The 24,756-nt window shown below is 36.1% G+C and overlaps 1 protein-coding gene and 1 pseudogene across 1 annotated transcript in view; one reads left to right on the top strand and one right to left on the bottom strand.

The window, feature by feature from the left end:
- DACH2 (dachshund family transcription factor 2) overlaps positions 1 to 17,503 on the bottom strand; it is an 811,718-nt gene extending 794,215 nt beyond the window's left edge. Inside the window, 1 exon segment of the mRNA XM_033233153.1 lies at positions 16,840 to 17,503. Coding sequence (XP_033089044.1) covers positions 16,840 to 17,348 — 509 coding nt within the window. The 5' untranslated portion in view covers positions 17,349 to 17,503.
- On the top strand, positions 4,598 to 5,746 carry LOC117096215 (annotated as a pseudogene).
- Positions 17,504 to 24,756: the final 7,253 nt, after the last annotated feature.

The raw sequence follows: 24,756 nt of genomic DNA on the forward strand, positions 1-24,756 counted from the left end.
AAGATCTCCAGGGTATTGGTCTGGGCAAAGATTTCTTGAGCAACACCCCACAAGTATAGGCAACCAAAGCAAAAATTAACAAATGGGATCAATCCAGTTACAAAACTTCTGAACAGCAAAGGATACATTTAATAAAGTGAAGAGACAACCCACAAAATAGAAGAAAATATTTGCAAACTACCCATGTGACAAGGGATTATAACCAGAATATATAAGGAGCTCAAACAACTATATATGAAAAAAACCTAATAATCCAATAAAAAAAAAGAGTGAAAGATTTGAGAAGACATTTCTCAAAAGAAGACATACAAATGGCAAACAGGTATAAGAACAGGTGCCCAACATCATTTGTCATCAGAGAAATGCAAATCAAAACTACAATGAGATACCCTCTCACTCCAATTTAAATTGCTTATATCCAAAGGACAGGCAATAATAAATACTGGTGAGGATGTAGAGAAAAGGGAAGCTTCATACATTGTTGGTGGAAACGTAAGTTAGTACAACAACTGTGGAGAACATTTTGGAGCATCCTCAAAAAACTAAAATTTGAGCTACCATTTGATCCAGCAATACCACTGCAGAGTATATACACAAAAGAAATGAAATCAGTATATCAAAGAGATACCTGCACTCCATTGTTCATTGCAGCACTCTTTACGATAGCTAAGATTTGGAAGCAATGTAAGTTCCATTAACAGATGAATGGATAAAGAAAATGTGGTATACAATTGCCCCAAAAAGAATAAAATATCTCTGAATACAGGAACCAGGGAGGTGAAAGATCTCTACAATGAGAATTACAAAACACTGATTTAAAAAAAAAAAAATCAGAGACAATACGAATGGAAAAACATTCCATGCTTATGGGTAGAAAGAATCAGTATCATTAAAATGGTCACACTGTCCAAAGCAATTTACAGATCCGATGCTATTCCTATCAAACTACCAATGACATTCTTCACAAAACTAGAAAAAAAAAAAAAACTATTTTAAAATTCATATAGAACCAAAAAAGAGCCTGAATAGCCAAGGCATTCCTAAGCAAAAAGAACAAAGCTGGAGGCATCATGTTACCCAACTTCATACTATATTACAGGACTACAGTAACCAAAAAAGCATGGTACTGATAAAAAAACAGACACACAGACCAATGGAACAGAATACATAACCCAGAAACAAGGCTGCACACCTACAACCACCTGATCTTCGACAAACCTGACAAAGACAAACAATGAGGAAAAGACTCCCTATTCAATAAATGGTGCTGGGATAACTGTCTAGACATATGCAGAAGATTGAAGCTGGACGCCTTCCTTACACCATATACTAAACTCAACTCAAGATGGATTAAAGACTTAAATGTAAAACTCAAAACTATTAAAATCCTGGAAGGCAACCTAGTCAATACCATCCTGGACAGAGGAATGGGCAAAGACTTCATGACAAAGACACCAACGGCAATCATGACAAAAGCAAAAATGACAAATGGAATCTAATTAAATTAAGAGCTTCTGTACAGCAAAAGAAACTATCAACAGAGTGAACAGACAACCTACAGAAGGGGAGAAAATATTTGCAACTATGCATTTGAGAAAGGTACTATCAAATATCTGCAAGGAACTTAAAAAATTTTACAAGAAAAAAACAAACCACCCCATTAAAAAGTGAGCAAACACTTTTCAAAAGAAGACAGACATGTGACCAACAAGCATATGAAAAAAGCTCAATATCATTGATCATTAGAGAAACCAAATCAAAACCACAAAGAGATACTATGTCACACCAGTCAGAATGGCTATTACTAGAAAGCAAAAATAAAAAAATAAATAACATGCTGGTGTTGCAGAGAAAAGGGAACACTTATACACTGCTGGGCAGAGTGTAAATTAGTTCAACCATTGTGTAAAACAGTTTGGTGATCCCTCAAAGAGCTGAAAGCAGAACTACCATTCTACCCAGCAATCCCAGTAGTGGGTATATAACCAAAGGAATATAATTTGTTTTATTATAAAGACAAACGTGTGTGTCTGTTCATTACAGCGCTATTCACAATAGCAGACATAGAATCAACATAAATGCCCATCAATGACAGAACGGATAAAAACATGTGATACATATACACCATGAAATATTATGCAGCCATAAAAAAGAATGAGATTGTGTCTTCTGCGGGAGGCTGGAGGCTATTATCCTCAGCAAACTAATGCAAGAACAGAAAACCAAATACTACATATTCTCACTTGTAAGCAGGAGCTAAATGATGAGAACTTATGAACACAAAGAAGTAAACAACAGACACTGGGATATACTTAAGTGGGGAGGGTGGGAGGAGAGAGAGGAGCAGAAAAGAATATTATTGGTTACTGGGCTTAATTCCTGGGTGATGAAATAATCTGTATAACAAAACCCAGTCACGTGAGTCTACCTATGTAACAAAACTTCACAGGTATTCCTGAATCTAAAATAAACATTAAAAAAAGAAAATGTGGTACATACACACAATGGAGTCCTATCAGCCATAAAAAAGAATGAGACCCAGTCATTGGAAACAACATGTATGGAACTGGAGATCATTATGCTAAGTGAAATAATCCAGGCACAGGAAGACACACATCACATGTTCTCACTTATTTGTGGGATCTTAAAATTAAAAAAAAAAAAAAAAAAAAATGAGCTAATGGACACAGAAAGTAGAAGGATGGTTACCAGAGGCTTGGAAGAATAGTGAGGGGCTGGAGGGAAGGTGGGGATGGTTAATGGGTAAAAAAAAAATAGAGGGAATGAATAAGACCTACTATTTGATAGTACAATAGGGTGACTAGAGTCAATATAACTTAATTGTACATTTTAAAATAACTTAGAGTGTAATTAAATTGTTTGTAACTCAAAGAATAAATGCTTGAGTGGATGGATACCCCACTCTCCATGATGTGGTTATTCACATTGCATGCCTATATCAAAATATCTCATGTACCCCATAAATACATACATCTACTATGTAACCACAAAAATTTTAAAAAATAACTTAAAAATAAACTTTTACCTAAAAAATGTATACACAAAAATATAAATAATCTATTCTCAAGATGTTTCAAAAATGTGCTATGGCAAGCTAGAATCAATCAAACAGAACAGGAATAGTAAGAACATTTACCAAGGATATGTAAATGGACATTTTATAATTTTTTAATTAAAGTAACATTTACAAGAATACTAAATGAATATTACTTTAATATAACATGTATACAAATGTTTTATTAAGATTTGCAATGCCACCTCAAATGGAATAACATTTCTACATTTTACCTTTAGTGTTTTTTCTTTTTATTCACAGCTAATATTTGTATGTCTTTTGTTCCTGTTCATTATTAATCTGATTAATCTTACCACTAAAATGAAGACAATTAAAAGGGATAATTCATTCAAGAATTCTGTGCATATGCCTTTATCAGTACACTCTATACTGCCTACTTCCCACCTATCAGTTAGTTCCTGGTCTATTCTCTATTTACATTAGAAACATTTTCTCAACAAGTTTTCTCCACCCTTTTTTAGCTTCATTCCTTTGTTCATTCCCAAATAGAACTCTATCAATGCTAACATGACTGAAATATAGTCCTCCCGTCTGTAAAATCAAGAGGCTTTCCAACTAAACGGAAAATTAAATTATTGAGCTTCACTGCCCCTTCTTTGAAGGAACATGAATCCATATGGGACAAAGGCTTTTACATATTTCCCACTAATGTAGAGAAAGACCTCAAAAAAAGGAATTCTCAGATTTTTTACATTTATAAACTGAGAACCGTCTTGGAAGCAAAAAACAAAAAATAAAAAATAAAAAAACTAAACAAAACACCAAACTGAATACACAGCATATCTGTCATTCAATTCAATAAGACTAAACTGTAAATAATGAAAGCTTTAGGCTGCTCTGCCTATGGAGTAGTCATTCCTTTGTTCCTTTATTTTCTTGATAAACTTACTTTCACTTGAAAACAAGGAAGAATAATAAAAGCTTAGATTGTGGTAGAATAGGGATTATGTAAACATCATATGACTTCATAAAAAAGAACATGCTCCTAAAATAACAAAAACCTGTCAGTCCTCACGGAACAACCCAAAAGAACTGCAAATGTAAGAATGTGGCTCTGTCAAATGTACGTATACCAATTAAACATTGGAGCAGTTACTACTCTCATTAGAGGTCACAATGTTCTATATGTGCCCATCATCAAAATGACTGCTCTTGAAAGGATATAATCAGCATCAAGACTGTATAATGTTCCTTTTCTTAACTGCAAGCTGAAAATCAATTATTCTCTTCACAGAGTAGAAATGCTTCACAAAAATCTGATTTAGAGTTATACTCATCAATGCATTCCAACCCAAAGTTATAATTCCTCTGGTGCCAAGAAATTTTTATTTAACTGAAGGAAGATGGTTATTTAGGGGTTCTAAACACAGGAAGGTGTGTTAAAGTAAACAACTGGCCTCATGTAACTTGCTAGGTTTTGATCTGCTAACACCTGTAATGACTACTGTATTCATTAAGAACGTGATTACAGGGACATCTCAGGTTGACTGTGCTGTCCTGATTAGTGCTGCTGGTGTTGGTGAATTTGAAGTTGGTACCTCCAAGAATGGGCAGACCAGTAAGCATGCCCTCCTGGCTTACACACTGGGTGTGAAACAGCTAATTGTTGGTGTTAAAAAAATGGATTCCACTGAGCCACCCTACAGCCAGAAGAGATAGGAAGAAATCATTAAGGAAGTCAGCACTTACATTAAGAGAATTGGCTACAACCCCGACACAGTAGCATTTATGCCAATTTCTGGTCGGAATGATGACAACATGCTGGAGCCAAGTGCTAACCTGCCTTGGTTCAAGGGATGGAAAGTCACCTGTAAAGATGGCAATGCCAGTGGAACCACACTGCCTGAGGCTCTGGACTACATCCTACCACCATCTCGTCCAACTGATAAGCCCTTGCGCCTGCCTCTCCAGGATGTCCACAAAATTGGTGGTATTGGTACTGTACCTGTTGGTCAAGTGAAGACTGGTGTTCTCAAACCCGGTATGGTAGTCACCTTTGTTGCAGTCGATGTTACAACTGAAATAAAGTCTGTTGAAAGGCACCAGGAAGCTTTGAGTGAAATAAAGCTTTGAGTGAAATGAAATAAAGCTTTATTCCTGGGAACAATGTGGGCTTCAATGTCAAGAATGTGTCTGTCAAGGATGTTCGTTCTGGCAACATTGCTGGTGACAGCAAAAACGGCCCACCAATGAAAGCAGCCGGCATTACTGCTCAGGTGATTATCCTGAACCATCCAGGGCAAATCAGTCCCGGCTATGCCCCTGTACTGGATTGCCACATGGCTCACATTGCATGCAAGTTTGCTGAGCTGAAGGAAAAGACTGATCACCTTTCTGGTAAGCAGCTGGAAGATGGCTCTAAATTCTTGAAGTCTGGTGATGCTGCCATCATTGATATGGTTCCTGGCAACCTCGTGTGTATTAAGAGCTTCTCAGACTATCCTCCTCTGGGTCACTTTGCTGTTTGTGATGTGAGACAGACAGTTGGTGTGGGTGTTATCAAAGCAGTGAACCAGAAGGCTGCTGGAGCTGGCAAGGTCACCAAGTCTGCCCAGAAAGCTCAGAAGGCTAAATGAATATTATCCCTAATACCTGCCACCCCAGTCTTAATCAGTGGTGGAAGAAGAGTCTCTGAACTCTTTGTTTCAATTGGCCATTTAAGTTTAATATAAAAGACTGGTTAATGATAACAATGCATTGTAAAACCTTCAGAAGGAAATAAAAATGTTTTGTGGACCACTTTGTTTTTTTGTTTTTTTTGTGGGGTTTTTTTTTTTCTTTTTGCATGTGGCAGTTTTAAGTTATTAGTTTTTAAAATCAGTACTTTTTAATGGAAACAACTTGACCAAAATCTGTCATAATTTTGAGACCCATTAAAGGAGAGTTTAATGAGAAAAAAAGTAAATAAAATTGAATATTAGAATAAGTAAATTTTATTTAGACAGGTTAATATGCCGAGAACAGTTTATAATGCACTGCAAAGCCAATCAATGTTATTTTAATTTTCCACATTTCTGAATTATATGTATTATTTATTCTTCCTTCCACTAATGTAGGTTAGCTGAGAGTTAACCATGAAACAATAAAACTCAACCTAGATAATTTAGAGATGAAACAATAAGAATGTGGTGAGTTCTTAGTATTACCACTTCCCCGATAAGGAGACTTGCACATAGTAGGTGCTTACTAAATATTTGTCAAAATGAATTGAATTGGAAAATATCACACTTATATGTTTAAAATTAATATGCTAATTGGCTTATAAAATGAGACCTGAAGATTGTATGCTATGCATAAAATGTACTATGGAGTAATGTTTTTTCTATGAACAAATTCCCCTTTTGCATACCTCAGATAAAAACCTAGGGGGAACTCACAGATTTTTCTACAAAATAAATTTAGAAGTTTAACAGGTTACAGGATATTTTCAAAGCAGCAAGCTTAACAGTAACATTAAACATTTAATTATACATGTTTGCAAATAATCTGGTTTTCTAAAGTTATTTACATTTAAATATAACATATTTAAGGGTCAATGTACTCTAGATGAATAAAAACAAATCACTCATCTCTGTTTTAATTTTTGGTATAATACTGTATAGGACCACATGCAAAGCAAATGATGCTCTAAGACTGAGGATCTTACTAATTTAAAACTCTTAACACAAATCAAAGCAAGCTTTTTAACATAAATTTTTTAAAAATCCACAGTTGCACATTTTATAACAAAAACATGTGTCTCATGGATCGATTAACTTTATGAATTTTAAGAATTCATATCCCTTTTAACAAATATATAAAAAGTTACTAAGGTCAATTAACTATGGTCATTCTGAAGTGGAAATACATGTCTTATTTCATGCTCCTTTTTATGTATACTTTATAAGCACACTTTCTGCTCTCATAAAACTAAAATGCCTTGTTTTGTATCTTAATAACTGACTATTTTTAGTTGGACTTTTCTAGTATAATTCTAAAGACTGAAAAAGGGTCTAATGTTTACTGATATAATGCATGAGGCAGATATGGGAAAGGAAATTTAAGGATTATTCAATAATAGATGTGGCAAAATTTTGTAAACTCAAATATTTCATAATTTAGTAAATATAATAGGAGGGATAATACAGCTTATACACCTTAAGCTAATGATAGCATAATGGTAGTCTGTACGGTCCATGAAAGAACAGACTGTTTTGTTCATTTCATTCACAGCACCTAGCACCTAGACCACTGCCTGGCACCACAAAGAATACTCTTAATAAATGCTCGACAGACACACACACACACACACACACACACATGCACACACGCACAGGCTATCATAACAAATCTAATCATGAGCTATCAAAATGGTTGTGAAGAAGTTTTTAAAATTTCATTTAAATGCCACTAATTAAGTAGATAGACATGAATTTTCCAAATGTCTACAGCTTAAAGACAATACAGCAAAAGACATATTCACTGGTTGCCACTGAACTCCTGCCTGGGTGACAGAGCCAGACTTTGTCCCAAACAAAAACGAAAACAAAACACACACCAAAAAAAAACTGATACTCACTGGGATCTAACTTATGTTCTCTGGGGAGGTCAACTTGAGGTTTGGTAATTAAAATTCCTTGGATTGAACCCAAAAGGGGAACCATATCATAAGGCATCCCATCTTATCATCAGTAGTGTTATATAGAGCAAGTCTTGGGTGTGTGCACATTTACTAACATTTTAGAATGATCAAGGCTTTGACTACATATATAATACTTTATGGATGATCATATTTAAGTTTTTACGTAGTTTCTGTGAATTAGTATGCTTTAATATGGCACTAAACTCAAGATTCTTAAAATAGGTACTCTGTAATTGCACCTATATACCCTACTACCAAAGACCATTAAGAGACAGTATAGTCTTATATGATAATTACATATGTTTTCAAAACGTTTTTACTTCAGTATAGCAGGATATCTCATAATGCACACATAACATACATAATGCATTAACAGTATGATAATAAAAATAAATTTTTATAAATATTGTTTATAAAAATACATAATTAATATTATTTTTGATGATAGTACTATATTTTTAGACAAACATGAGAGATAGACTTCTCACAAAATAACTGAAAGCTCAGAAACTAACATATTGCTGTAAGCTATAATGGTTATAACTGTTAATCCAATACACCTTTTATACAAACCCATAAACACATGAGTGGAAAAATAGCACAGATGTTCATCTCTAATGCAATTTCCATTCAATTTCCTAAGTGCGGTCCCTGTGTGCAAACTAGCTTAACGTTATGTTTAGCTTGCAAATTCTTTTAATAAATAATGAATGCAATAAAACTAGATCAATGGCAAGCTGAGAAATCATAAAAAAAAAAAAAGCCTTTTGTGTTCAGGCTGTTGCCCATTTCAAACTTTAATCCGGCGACAGATCAATATTACTTTTTCTTTTAACCTATCACATAAATAGCAGATAGACTAAATGTAGCCCAAATGCTGTTACCAGCTAGTAGTTGCTAGCAACCTGATAAGATCACTGTACACAATTGCAATCGAATGCTATATACCTTTGTATACACACTACATTACGCACCATTAAACAGTCAATTTGTTTAAAAATAAAAAGATTATACAGCAATAAAAATACTGTGGTTTATTATTTTTTAAACTTTCCTGTACTATGTATTTTTCCAGTAGTATGATTACAAAGTTTCCACCACAATTTGCTCTAATAAAGTATTGTAATGGATCAAAATAGTACACAGATACAAGTAGTTTCAACTTCAGGGTTCCTAGATTAAAGGAAATTTTACTCTTCAAAATTAATTACACCTGAAAGAACTAAGTTAATTCTTTTAAATGGGTGGTGAGGAGGATAGTTCATGCAAATTTGAGTTTCCATTGGACTGGGTCTTAAGATTATTCAGGAAAAAAATCAAATCATTATTTTTAACATGTATTTGTATTTCTAGTCACAGACTAGAAAGAAGGGAGGAGAACCCTCTTTTTACCAACTCATTTTGAATACACATGTATTTAAAATGTGTATTCAAACAGGATTTTGAATACACAGGATTGAAAACAGGATCACAAGTCAACTGCCACAAGGGTTAGTGCTCATATCAAGTAGTATAAATCTAAATCACCAATAATCATTTTATGGTCTTAGGCTCACTTTACTTATTAATTCTTGCCTTTTCATAATATTTGAGCATCTCTACTGGGTTTTCACCTAAGGGAAATATCAAGAAGTCATACTTGCTTTGAAGATGTACTTCATTTCAAATATTCTAAGTTCATATATTAGATTTTGATACCTTTACATGTGTGTTTGTGAAAGGTCTATGGCATGATTACAAATTGTTTTATATTGGATTTAAAATTTCAGGATTAGTATCTCTTCAATAACTGCATACTTTAACTATTTCTTACCTTTTGTTAAGGAACATCATAATCTGCAAAGAATTCTGATAAGAGGAATAAATGTGTGTATATGTGTATGCATAGTTGTATTCATTCAACAAATGTGAATTAAGTGTCTAATGTACACACAATATTAGGCTTAATGAACCTTTTCAAAGAACATTACTGGAGTTAAAAACGACTCCTCAGAAATTGTTATTATAAACCCAAGATTTTGTTTTATGCAACAAATTCAGTTCTCTTTTAAGGATACCATGATAGGTATTGATAAAGATACCTTTTTCTTAAAATATATTCAATTTTGCATAAAACAACTTGTGTTACTTCTTAAACTCACAGTCTCAGTATAATATTTTCACCAATTTTAACATATAATTTAGTGTTGAAGAAGGATGTGGTGAGATACCACCATGAAGGCATTTACACATTTTAAAGAAAATTTGAAAAAAAGTTAACTATTGTCCCATAATTTACTGAAGTTCATTTTAAGCTTCTCTTTAAACTCTACCATAGATAATAGTATATGTATCATAAACATCCAACATTAGCCTAACTGATGGAGATACAATTTTTCCTGAATTTGAGATCTAAACAGTATCATAGAACAGTGTTAACTGTTTTCCTATTCTAATAAAGGTAGGAATAAAATTATGATTAAGGAATACTGTATAGGCTTTCAAAGAGGATCTACTTCTAAAAACTGATTTTTAAAATACATATTCTTCAGAAAGCTGAATAAGAGAAAATTTGAACCTCCTTTTTAAAATTTGCATTTTCAAATATCAGACTAACTGAAAAGTTATATCACCTACAATATTAAATTCAAAATATTTCACATCAATTGACAGCATTATTTCTCTCTCAGAATCAAGGAAACAAAGCCATGGGTTAAATGAAATGAAATATGATAGTTATGATATATAATGGAGGTAAGTAATAAATTTCACTAGAGTTATATCAAAGTTCCTTTTGGTGACCATATGCTTTTCTATAGCTTAAGCAATTAAACTATAAAAGTAGCATTTATTGCTACTGGATAATTTATGATTTATAAATAATTACCCAGAATATAAATATATTAACATGAAATAAACTTTTCTGGGATTTTCAGCATTACAAAGTGAATAAATGATGAATACACAATGGACAGGCTGTCTCCTTCCTACTAAAAAAATACTAAATCCTGAAGGAGTTCTAAATCCCTTCATAAGAGTATATTGCGGCTGCATTAAGCCAACGAAAAGCTTATTAGTAAGGATTTAAAAACTAACACCCTTCTGTAATCAATTTGGATACAGTATTATTCTATTTATAGTGACACTTTCAATGTGTCCCAATCATATATTACTAATTCTCATTTTTCCTGCTATGATTAATATTAATGTAGAGGCACTATTAAGCAGCTACACTATATTTAGGTTTTAATATGTTGATTTCCACCATTTTGGAATAGTTCACAATATAGCATGAGTATTGAGACTCTTTCCCATGAAAAATCTTAAGATTGATTTGGTATTTTTCTCCGATTCTCAAATAAAATAAATTTAGTTGTTCTAGCAGAAAATGGAAAAAGGGATGCCGCCACTTTAAAAGCTTCAATCTCTTTGACATTGCTGGCAGTGTATGGGAACATTAATGCATCTGTCATGATAACAAGCTAAGAATAACATCTAGACATCAAACCGAGCAGAGAATCCATCTGAAGTGATTCATTCAGATCTGTCTCATTGATTTATTAAACACAGGGCAACATCTGCAGCCTCACAGAGCCGCTTGGTGAAATGAATGCAAGATCAATTCAAATGGAAAAAAGTGTAAAAGAGATAAATCAAAACACAATTTGCATGCAGTTCCACAATCAGGCTTATTGGGTGCAAATGCTCAATTTCCCTTCCAAAGCAAATGTGTTTAAATGTTATTTTATCTTTTTAGAATTGTGTGATATGAAGTGACAGTGAAGAGTTTTGCAGGTTGAGATGGTGAAAGAGAAGAAAAGGAGGAAATAAATGCAACCAAAGGCTTTTTGAATATGCAACAAGAATATCATTAATACCTAATTGTTTTGCTTTGAGGGAAAGGTTTGATGTCTTTTTCGCAAAAACATAATATTTTCAGTTTTAGATCAATTAGGATGGTTTTAATACATACTTAAAATATATAGAGTAGATGACCCCAAATCATTTGTATCTCTAAATGCATAAGATAAAGTGCCACTGGAGAGCGAGATTACCAACTGAAATATAACATGTTGTGATTAGGCTTTTCATAATTATATTTGTCTGCTAGAAGCATGTTAAAGACATCTATGAATTTCATTAAGACAAAATAAGGTTACCTAAGAAAGCATCAAATACTTCAGACTTGATATCTTCTATAGGTATTAGGTATTTCCTGTGTAAAACCATATAAAACATTAATGTCTGAAGACCATCATGTACTAATTATTTATTGACATTCATGTGCTATACATTGAGGATAATATGATACATAAAAATCCAAAGATATACTGCATCATGTCATGGATCATTTCTTTAATGCAGTATCCATCACCTAATAAATGAATGAGGCGCATATGAATACCAGCTAAAGTAGTTAAATACAAAACTGTTGGTTATTCAGAAGCGTATATTTAAAATGAATGTAAACATGGAAGGTCTATGCATTGGCATATAATTATAATTGCTTTAATTATAATCTTGACATCATTCTTCTCATAAAGGACAGAGCATTGTTGACCATGTGGCTGCTTTTAACAGACAATATGACTGTCTTTTCATTATCCTATAGAATAGAATGTGCATTTACTACACAGATTCTTTTCTAAAATGTTTTTATCATTACTGAAAATGTAAGCAATACAAAATATTAGCTCAGGAAAGTGATTCAAGTTCTGCAAAAATTTGATGTTGCCTAACTGTAAATGTAAAACATAAATTTTCAAAGTAAATTATGCTACTCTATATAGATCATGAACTATAAAGTACTCATCAAGTTTGAATACAAAGCTAAACTCATTGAGTGCTCATAATAACCATATTTCTAGTATTTGAAAATAGTTTTAAAATGTTGTAAAATGTGCTTTGATATTAAAAATCTCTTTAATATGAAACCATATTCGTGTTCTGTTTATATACTATCAAAATAACAAGAAACTACAATTGGAAATTTTAAATTTAAAAACTGAATTCTATTTGGTTTGAATATATGTTGAATCATGTCTCCAAATGCATTACTAAAATGTTTTCTTAATCATACTTTCTTGTTTCATCAAGCACCCATTTAACTCTAAATGACCGAATAACATTTAATCAGTTGGCCCTCAAACAAAATTAAATGCTGGTCATGAAATCTGACAATATTTTACTTTTATATTGACAGGTAGGTAAAAAGAGAAACACTAAAATCTATTGATTGTTTAGTCATTTTCATATTTAGGGAAAACAATTTTAATTTAATATTTTACTGCTGCATTAAACTTAGGAGAATTTAGTAAGAAAAATTTATTGCACAAGAGTGAAAATTGTCTACATTCGCTTTCTAAACCTGCCTGTCCTCTCTGGTATTAAAAACTACAAGTTTTCTTGTACAAAATATTAAACAGAAATCACAGTGCTTTATCGGCAAAAACAAAATCCAAAACAGTATAGTGTTTTTTCCCATTTAATGTTGATTATTTTTATCATCCTTTAAAAAATAATCTTCAAAATAATATCCTTATAATTATTTTGGAAGTTAACAGTCATGAAGGAAAAACTTTGTACAGTTCTTTGAAATTACAGAGATGTAAACCTTGACTTGTCAAACAGAACAATGAATGGTCAGGAGTTTTAATCTTACTATCTCTCCAGTAGTTGAAGCAGATACTATTTCTTAACTTCTTTTCTAGGAAGACAACTGAATATTTCAATAATTGGCTAACAACAAAATAGTTAATATAGGCACTGGTAGTTCTTGCTGTGACTTTCAGTACTATCAAAGAAACAATTATGTATATATTTTACTCATTCATTTTTCTTCAGTGTACACAATGGGCACTGAAGCAAATCAAAATGTCACTTAGTAGTAATACCTTAAGGTCCTTGAAAATGACCAATTTGAAAACAGTCCATTTTGTGTGTTCTGAGATGGCATAGAAAGCATTCCAAATGCTCTAAGTCAAGACTTGTACTCTTTCCCACATACTTGACAGAGAGGGGAATAAATGTTTATTATACAGGAAGAGAAAATTGCCAATGACACCATTACAAATAGGCCTTCCATTCAACAACATATAATGAACATTTATCCATCAAGCGATGAAGATGAATCTTCTTTGAAATAAGAATGGTGTTTAAGAGTTTCCATTCGCTAAACACTTAGTTTTTTCTTGCACTTCCCTCCCTGCTCTTAGCTAGAAGCACTAAGAAGTCATGAGTCCTGAAGGACAATCCTCTTTAGCCAGATCTCCACTGGTACATCACTCATCTTGGAGCATCTCTATAAGCTCTTCTGTTCCATCTTCCACTCCATCTCAAGGCATCACTGTGCTCTTTTCCTGCATTTCTACTCTCTTCCTGGCCTCGAGTCTCATCTACCTTACTTTGTCTCTCTTGGACCACTTTCCTATTTACTTCCCTTAGGTTTCTTTTCACTGAATAGAAAAGTCACAGAAATAATGTGGATCTAAAAATTTCACAATTTTTCTTTAAAAATTCAGATTTGGGGAGTAACTTAAGTATACATTTCTGTAAATAATCTCACCTAAAGTCATACAGCATTTATTAAATGCATTATTACATTTTGTAATTTTAATAATGTGGTTAGGAGGGCACTTTGAATCAGTAAAATTTGTTGATATCATTTTATCATTAATTAGATTTTTCCCAGAAATTGTGGTTTTCTTCTATCTAAAATTGTAATTTAGGTGTGTTTCTAGTAGTTTTCCTCATCTCCACTGATGGATTGCATTCATAGAATATACTTCATAAAGTTTTACAATTAAGAAAATTGCAATACTTGTAACACAGTTTTAAAATAGGAATATAACAAACAAAATACCCATAGAGAAAAGAAAATGCAATAGAAGGCACATGAATCACGTCACAGATATATTTCTTCCTACATATTTAATATTTCTCTATCACCTTTATACACACACATACACAAAAGCAATTCACACACACGAAAAGTTACTATTGCTCTGATAAGGAGTAAATAAAGTTAATTAGATAAAAATAATAACCTAAACATACGTAGTATAAAAGGGTCCAAAAATATTATAAGATCACCGGCCTCTAAATTTTTTTTAATAAGTAGCTCTAATAAAAATTAGGAAAAGTTTCCATTTATAGAGAAAAGTATCAAAATCATATTAAAATACTAATCTATTTATTTGAAAATTATAGTCATAGGTTTTTCTCAAGAATATGCAAATTAATTGAGGAAGGAAGAATTTCCTAAGTGTAATAACTGTTCCACTTTAAGAATGGGCATTTGTAAGAGAGGGGAGAAGGAGAAGAGAGAAAGAAATGGGATGGGGAGATGAGAGACTGATAAAGAGAGAGTTAATAAGAGAATAGGTTTTCATGTCTGCAATTGTTTAAATGTTTGAGTGTTTTGGATGGCAACAAATGAATTAGATGGTCACTGTCTGAAGTCCCTTGTAATCTTTTTAGTTTGTGTACTAATAAAAATGCTTTGTAGTCAAAATAAAATTGTCTTTTTACTCTTACAATCCATAATTGCCTGTTTTATTGAGGGAGCCGTTATCCTTTGTGTTTTAAGGCCATCTATCTTCCTTAAGAAAAGCTGATATAATAAACCGGTTTTGTAAACCCTAAATATGAATCAGGTAGGAGTTCTCACATAAACAGTTTTCTGTTTAATTGCTTCAACACAGAAAAACACTGCTCAATGGAAGAAAAAAAAAAAGAAGGAAAAGGGTTCCCTTGTAAGTTCTGTAGCATTATCTTATTGTAGCAGTAAGCAACAGTTTGCCTACAAGTTGTCAGTATCATTCAACTATACGGCTTTTACAACAGATGTGGTAAACTGTTGCAGTTTTAGTTCATAGACCCAGAGATGTTATCATTTAAAGTTCATTTTGAGAAAGTTTTTTTTCTTTTTTTTTTTTTTTTTTTTTTTTTTTGCAAAATAATAAGCAGCAGTGCTGTTTTACAATAAAACCCTTTGCTCCTTTTAACCACGTGATGGTGATTTTTGTGCCAAATCTGTGCTTTCCTGCGATGTTACCAAACTGGAGATGGAATAAACACTAGAAGACTAATTCACAGGTGTTTAAAAAGTCAGATAATCTTGAGTATTCTTTTTTTCTTTTCAAACTCAGAAACACTGAACACAATTTGCTTCTCATATGCAAATGGACATTTATTCACTAGTGTACTTCTAAATTGTGATATGAAGGAGGTACACTTACAACCAGGGAAGCTGACCATCATCATTTAAGGAATCCTGTCTTTAAGGGAATAGGATCTTCCCAACTGTTCACCTGGAAGAGCTGAAAGCATCCTCTCTAGAAAATCTGCCAACTTGTACACCAACCTCCAATCCAGTCCCAGCCACAGTGATTCATGCCCCACATTGCCCTCTGCAGATAACCCAAAACGGACGATCCCAGGAAAGTGATATTCGTCGTCGTCCTTTTGTAAAAATAATATCCATCGACTTTCCTGTATCGTGTACTGGGGAGCTTTGCGCAGCAAGCATGGGCATATGTTCTCACGCGCACTTGCACACACACACACCAACACCACCACAAACAACAACACCGCACACCCCACACGTTCTCACAACACACAGGATGGGGATCGAATCACCCTCTGGGATGGATTCTAGACTTCTCACCCCCTGCATGCCCCAAATGCTGTGTTCTGGCTTGCTAGCTTAGGAGCCCAGTTTACAGCTCAGCCAGCCCCCGGAGAAAGCCCTTGGTATCCGTATTCAGAAGAAAACCTATCCGACCCGTGCGGCCACAAAAGAGAAGGAAAGAAAACCAAATAGAGGAATTAACAAATAACCACAAGCAGCCAAAAGCCATGCAAGATATGGGCAAAAGGCTGGAAAGTTTCAATAGAGGACTGCAAACTCAAGTTTGTGCGGGACTTTTTTAAACCCAAGCCCTTGCACTGAGCGCGGACTAGAAGGCACCGGCATTAATGAAACCTTCTAGTCCTCTTTCCCCACCGACTTACAGCGTGAAGAATAGAGGCAAACTAGTTAAGACTCACTCTACAAACAAAGTTGGGTGAGGGTGGTGAGGCATGCAGAAGAGGCCACAGGGGTAAGAGAAGCGGGAGAGCCAAGAAACGAGTGTCTCACCTGGCATTGGTGCAATCGGTGAACAAAGTTTCGAAGTCTTTCCTGGTGATGAGTTTGCAGCGGTTTACCCCGGGCTGGATGGCCCCCAGCCCGCGGAGGATCCGGACCTGCTCGACAGTACACACCACGGGGGATATATCCAGTCTCTTCAGCTTGGTGTACACAGTGTGCAAGCCTCCCACCAGGTGCTTGAGAAAAAGATCAAAGACTTGCGGCAGGCAGATCAGTTCCTGGCCGTCCATCAGGAACGAAGCCACCTTCATCCCGTGCATGTCGACCATGCGGCACTCGTTGGTGTTGGTGTTGCCGCTGCCGCCGCCGCCACTACCGACCCCGCCACCTCCGGCACTGCTGCTATGGTTATTAACCATGAAACTATTGATCATATTAGGAGTGAGACGAGGGGGCTCCCCGGGAGTCGAGTACAGGGGTTCGGCCCGGAATAAGCCCCCCGGGACGCCGGAGCCGCTGGAAGTTGCAGAGATCACTGGAGATGCGGAGACAGCCATGGTCACTCTGTCTCAATCGTGGGTCCTCGGGCCCTCGCTTTCTCGCCCTGGCTCCTCTAGATCCCCTCGCACTCACTCCCTCACTCTCGCTCTCTCTGGCGCGCTCTCGCTGACTCGGAACTGCTGGCAAGTCTTCAGCAGCCGGCTCACGCTCAAGCTCACCCACCACCCAGCAAACAGTGAGCAGCCCCGACCCTTTGCGGCCCCAGACCCCACCCCCACCACACCCCCTCCGAGACTGGCAGCGCCCCACAGCCAATGGGCCCCACCCCCTCTGCGCCGAAGCGCTCCGAATGGCTGCCGCTGGCGAGGAGGTGGAGACTCCCTGGCCGGCGTCCGACTACCTGAGTGGGTTCAGGCTGGACGGTGAAGAGAGATCCAGTCAGAGAAGGGGGCGGTGTGGTACCTCTGCTTCTTGCCTCTCAGCCAGACAAGAGAACTCCCAAATGTCACGCAGAGTTCTCAAAGTGGCCTACGCTGTGAACCCATCCGCTCCGCGCTTCGCTGGTGTCTGGGTGGGAACGCAAAGTGCGACTCCTGAACGTGCCTACCCATTCCCCTTCCGCCACCTTACACCGGGTTCGATCGTGGAAAGTGAGGTGGCAGCTCCAATTCCACTTGCGTGTCGCTCCCAAACTCTGCGGGGGCCAATAGGCGGCTTCGCCTAGCTCCCAGGAGAAAGACACTAGCGAGTTCAGAAGTAAACAGATCAGCCCTTTAGCCCACCTAAGCGCGCTTGGTGTAAATTTTCCGCTACCCAGCGCGCAGAGGAACAAGCGTCCGAGATCCCACTCAGATCAGAGTTCTGGTTGCTAACTCGCACTGACATTCAGGAAGCGTGGTGAGCCTGTGAACACTTTGGGAAACAGACAGAGAGACTTGCTTTGTGGGTGGCAGATGGACGCCTCATTTTATGGCACTTCCGCCACTGTCCTGGAACAGACTTGTCTGTGTCCCCGTCCCTTAGTGTCGAGATTGCCCTGGCCCTACTCCCCGCTAAAATTGATAGGAAATGTTTGTTTAGGACTCAAAACAGTCATTACGGAATATGAGGAAAGGGGGAGGGTTTGCACTCTTGAACGTGCATTTTCCTTCCTCTTCCATTGGCTTTGAAGGTCCAGTGATTAGAACTCCAGTCCTAAACAAGATTCCACTTCCCCCACTCATCAAGTGTCCCAAAGAGCTTATAGAACAAAATATCTAAGCAGGGTACATTCCAGGGAAAAGGGATGGTCTTTTCCACACAGCATATGGTGGTTAGATCGCCTTAGCAAAGTTGTTTTTGTTTTGAGACAGATTCTCACGCTGTCGCCCAGACTGGAGTGCAGTGGAACAATCTCAGCTCTCTGCAGCCTCCGCCTCCCGGGTTCAAGCGATTCTCCTGCCTTGGCCGAGTAACTGGGACAACAGGTGCGCGCCACCGCGCCTGGCTAATTCATATATATATACACACACACATACATTATATATACATAATATATATAGTGTGTGTGTAGAGACAGGGTTTCACCATATTGGCCAGGCTCAGTCTCGAACTCATGACCTCGTAATACGGCCTCCCAAACTACTGGGATTACAGAGGTGAGCCACGGCTCCTGGCCTAGCAAAGTTGTTTTAAGACTCCTTGTTAAGCTATTCATTCTCTAAAACCAAGATATTTCCTTTCCTGTGCTCCTCTTCTCTAGAGGCTGTTATTCAGAAAGTGAAATCCAGGCTTCGTTTCTTCACAAAACATTACCAACTACATGGCTTATGGTGACTTCTCTGATATTCTTCTAAAATATAAATAATGTTGGAAACTTACTGAATTTTATTCAGCCCTAGTTGTACTTAGAAGGATCAATGAGAAATGTGTGAGTTCTTTTTGCTCCCTTATTTAGTCACAAATAGCCCAAATGGATTTTTCTGCCTCTTTTTACAACATATTTTCTTCTTTTCTCATTTCATCAACCAGGTTTAAGGACTGCCCTTTGAATCTCTTCATACTGTTTCAATTTCAAATTGTACGGGGTTAAAATGCTAAGAAGTTGTGATGATCATTGCTTTCAAAATGCAGTGATGTGACTCTAACATAATAGATTGGGATGTAGGCAGCTGCAAATCATTTTTAAAAAGCATCAAAATGTTTTTGCTACGTCGGTACTGTTGTGGGAAGAAAGTAATAAGGGGTATAAAAGGACAATTGAGAAGAAATAGCAGAGGCAGTAAAACACCTCAACCAAAAGTAGAAGTATCAAAAAAGAATAAAACAGCCCTGACAGAAATGTTTGTATTTACCAGTTTTTAAAAAGAGAAATCCCAAATTGGACTCAACAGGTGTTTTGACAGAAATGGGTGTTAAACTATCTGTTGAAATAACTTGCCTCTGGTAACTTATTGTGATTGAAATTTCCAGGTGAATAAGTTTGGCTGTCAAGAATGTTTTATTTTCAAATGGCTCTAATTACATTAAAAATCCTAAGGCCAAGCTACCCCTTATATGTAGCTGTGCCCACATTATCAAGGCCTTTTTATTTGCAGAGCAATTTGGGGTTTTCAGCAATAAAACATAGCACAGATATTTTGATGTTTCAAATTTAAGAAATCTGAAATATAAAAAAGAAAGGCAGATTACTCATTCATGCTGTAATCATTAATTGTGAAATTGAAGAACAGACATACTTTGACAACTTTGGAAAAGGCACAAATTAGAAGTCATGTGTTTAATGAGATGTACCAGGTTTACAGTAATATTTTAATTATTACTAGAGATTACGGTTCTATTTCTAGCAGAAATACTAGAGACTCAAATTGGCCATTGATCATTGAAAGATTAAAGTTCTCTGGAAGCTTTCAATACGCAAAAGACCCTCAATTTCATTATTTGAATTCCGTCTCATGGCAGTCTTCTAGATAAACGTGGTAACGTTCTTAAGTAACACATGCAATTTAAACAGTCTTTTAGATCTAAGAGAGCAAGTTTTGCCTCCTTGGTTTTTTCTTGACTTTTTTATTATTCTATTTTTTATCACTACTCTTTCTATTATTACTATCAGTGCTTTGGGATTGAGACAATCAATTTTACACACAGGGTTTGTTTTTGTGCCTTTCTGATTTTAATGTCTTCCATAAGTCAAACATACTTCTAAATTGGGCTAGGTTTCTACAAGACCAGAGGAAGCCTTTCGCATCAACACCCTGTACTTTTCGAATTGCTTGATGCAATATAAAATCATAAAAAGGTTGCCGTAAACAGAGTACCCTTGGGAGATGACTCTGTATAGATAGAGAGGCACTGCATTAAAACGAAGAAAATACTCAAGGTTTATGAATTAATACGAGACAGGAGCCAACCACCACAACAAATAAGGACAAAATTAGTATGAGCAGGTACCATATCTCATCGGAAGAAGTTCTAATTCCAGTGGAATGCTTTGGGGCCTAAGTGTAGTTTCCCATACACTGAAATGCTGTAAACTTCCATGGCTTAATTAACAATTTACGTTTTATCTTAGTCCATACTCAGTTTGGAGGGGAGGGTGCTCATCTGTGACTTTAGGCAAAATATTTTACTTTGACACTGTCAGTAAAATGCAGGTACCATTTTAATTAAAAATTAAAAATACGTATATTGGCAAGCTTATGCAGCACTGCAGAATATCCAGAACTATTTGAAGGGACCGGTTTTCAGATCAGGCATTCAAGCAAATCCCAAGGTAATAAATGGAATTATTTGAAATCCTCAGCCAACTGAAGTTACAACCTCTAATGTGGCCGCTAATCACAACCTCCCAGGAGACCTCTAAGGTTCACTTTTAGGTAAACAATAAAAGGAAATTGAGCAAGACAATAAATGTAAAATGAAAGCATTCGTATAACGGAGAATTTAAGCGATGAAAGCCTATAGGTATGTATGTATGTATACCCCATTTAGGACACTGGTTATAAAATGATCTATAACATCATTTTTTTTTCATTCAGTTACAATGTTAAATTGAAGATAAATTCCAAGGGAGGCAAAGGTGGAGAAAGGGGACCAGCAGAGCATCAAGAGAATTGGTCAAAACCCAAAGAGTAACAGTTAAAATCCGATGCTTAAAGGAAAATGAACATTTTCTAACTGAAATATAAAAAATAAACTTTCAAAATACCTTATAAAGTATAAGTGCTTACCAACTTTTAACATACGCTATTTCATACTATACTCTCCTAAAGGAGAAGGAAACATGTCGTCTTAAATTCCACCAGTGTCTCTCAATGTATTGTTCCCTTTTAAATCTTGGGCTTTTAACTGTTCAAATTCAAGCTATTTTAACTTCAGCTGGTCTCCCACTGCTACTTAGTGTCCTTTTATTCATTTTGTTGACTCCCTATTGAATTCCCTGTAGCAACTACTCCAAACCTTTTCTACTCTTTGCAAGTCACCCTTCCCCTCACTCTTATCAGCTACTGCCTCCCACTTCTTTATGATTTTACCACAAAGCTATTTGACAGGCATTCCCTCTGCCTCCCTTCTCCCCTCCTAAAAGGATTTTTGCATCTTCTCTCTTAAAAAATAAAAAGCCCCCTCCACTGCCTTCATTGATGTTTTTCGTTCCTTTCTTTCACATCGTCCAAGTGACAAATTTATTTTATTCCCACCTCTTTCTTTTGCATCTCCAGTCTCTCCCTCTCTACTTGCTCTTTTCACCTTTTACTACATAAAATGTTCAAGGTTATGAATCCTTAACACAAATCAAAACTTTCTGCTCTAAAAATAGTTCTCAGAGTGTGGTCCCTAGATCACCGGCATCAGCATTTCCTGGGTGCTTGATACACATGCAAACAGTTTGGCCCTACCCAAGACCTGCTGAATTAGAACCTTGGGGTGAGGCTCAGCAACCTGCATTTAACAAAGCCCCTAAGTGATTCTGTTGTAGGTGGAAATTTGAGATCCACCTGAGGGTACGATCTTTTCACAAACTTTTTGAAATCTACAATTGTTTCTCTTGTGTCTTAACCTTTAGCAATTTTATTTCTGCTTGCCACTTGGCTGAAGCTAATCTACGGGAGGTGATTACTGACCTCCTAAATGCCAAATACAAAGTTGTTTTCTAAATCTTCATCCTTTGATATTCTGCAGCTTTTTACACTACTAACATCGTTTTTTGAACCTCTATCTTTTGTTTTAACAACTTTCTAACAATCTGTTTCTCCTCCTCCTTACACAGCTTTTCTTTTTCATGTCCTTGATCTTGACCCTGAAATGTCAAAATTCCTAGTGTCTACACTCTTACTTGTGGCAATTTTATGAACTCTCTAGTCTACAGCATCACCAACAACTATTTTACAGATTACCTCAAATATTATTTCTAGTTTTCTTGAAACCCTCCTGTAGAATTGGACGTCTCCACTTTGATGTCCTATGATCACCTCAAACTCAACATGTCCAAAACTGAATTAATTCAGTTTTGAATTAATCCTTATCTTCTTCAAAAAGGTCTTTGTTTTTCATTTCTGATATTTCTAAATGCTTTTTCCATGCAGCAAGTCATCTGAAATGGAAACTGGGGAGACCTCTTTGATTTCTCTCTATCCATTATACTCCCATCCAATTAATCACTAAGTTTTGCAATTCCTCTCTCAGCAATATCTCTCCTTTCCATTCCTTTCCATTCTCAATGCCACTACCTTGGGTTTGTTCATTATGTGTTCTTTGGATACCATTACAATAATTGCCTCTTAATCTCCCCACTTTCTGGCGTTTCCCCTTCCATTCTATATACCAGTGCATATGGATTATTTTTTCTAACGTTTCACTCTATTTACTAGAAATACTCATTACTACCCCACTAGCTACCAGATAAATTCCAAACTCTTTAGACTGACCTTTAATTCTTCTTTGATTTACTTTTTTGATTTTATTTTATTTATTTATTTATTTATTTGACAGTGTCTCACTCTGTTGCTCAGGCTGGAGTAAAGTGGCATGATCTCGGCTCACCACAGCCTCCACCTCCCAGGTTCCAGTGATTCTCCTGCCCCAGCCTCCCGACTAGCTAGGACTACAGGTGCGAGCCACCATGCCCAGCTAATTTTTGTATTTTTAGTAGAGACGGGGTTTCACTATGTTGGCCAGGCTGGTCTCGAACTCCTGACCTCGTGATCTGCCCACCTTGGCCTTCCAAAGTGCTGGGATTACAGGCGTGAGCCACCACGCCCGACCAGTGATTTACCTTTTGATCCCTTCCGCCAGTGCTCTTTGACATGTTGCCTGTGCACCAGTAAATGAGTATTACTTTCTACTATTCTTAAACTTCTTATACCTTCCCGTTTGAGTGCTAATGCTCATGACATTCTTTTACCATAAAATATGTTGGTGCACACCTCCTCACCTCCACCCACCCAAATCCTAACCACACTTGAAAAAGGAAGTCTAATTCAGCTCCAGGAAGACCTCCCTCATTCCCTTTTTCCAGCCAGAAATGGGCTTTCACTCTTTTGAACTCTTATTGCACATTGTGCCTCTCTTAAGGTGGTTAAAACATGCTTCCTTGTAGTGCAAGTTGTTTGCAACTTAGTCGTAGGCTCTCTCCTAGAACAAGGTTTAGTCAGGTAAGGGATTATGCATATCTCAATCAATATGATACTTCAAGTGCCAACTACTGTTACTGACTCATAGTAAGTGCTCATACATGTTTATCTAATGAATAAATATGTGACTATGATCTATAACCTGTTGTTCTACATAAATGTTTGTTATCATTCTGAGTCAGGTCCTAAGAGGTTGATGAGCATAAAATATTTATTTTTTGTTAAAACAATGATGATTTGTGCTTACTGGTAGTTTCTGGATCTTTTTAGTGATGACTGGCTTCTCAGATTAATAATTATTTTAATTTTTGTTTAAGCATTAATTTCCTTACAAAACTTAAGTGTGATATGTTTATATTACATTATGTTTGCTTCCCGTGAACCCTAAGGAATTTACTTGTTACCAATCTGCAATGAATATATTACAAAATTATAATGAAACATATTTACATCTCTGTTTGAAATCTCATTAAATTTTTTTGTTCTACATGTTTTGTTTTAGGTAAGGGTAGCTCAATAGAGGAAGTATGTTATTGAGATAGTTATTTCAAATCATTGCTGGGAGCTGATAAAACTGCATAGAGCTAATGTGTACATTTACTATTGTTTGCAGAATAACCAGCTCTGACTTGAGAAAATGGAGAGAAATTATAACCCTTCTGATTATGGATAGGAGAAAAATAGGTACTTTTCTCTGATTGGGAAAATACACTCTCAGTGCGATCAGAATACTAGGCAGTTTTTGCTTTTTGTTGTTGTTGTTGCTTTTCCCCTACAAAACTTGGGTAAAGAAAACAACAAAGGTAATGATTGTGTAGTTGAAAATATAGGTAAGGACTTCTCTGAGTTTTGCTGG

This window comes from Trachypithecus francoisi, unplaced genomic scaffold, assembly GCF_009764315.1.
Source record: "Trachypithecus francoisi isolate TF-2019V2 unplaced genomic scaffold, Tfra_2.0 Contig01451, whole genome shotgun sequence".
Classification (NCBI taxonomy): Eukaryota; Metazoa; Chordata; class Mammalia; order Primates; family Cercopithecidae; genus Trachypithecus; species Trachypithecus francoisi.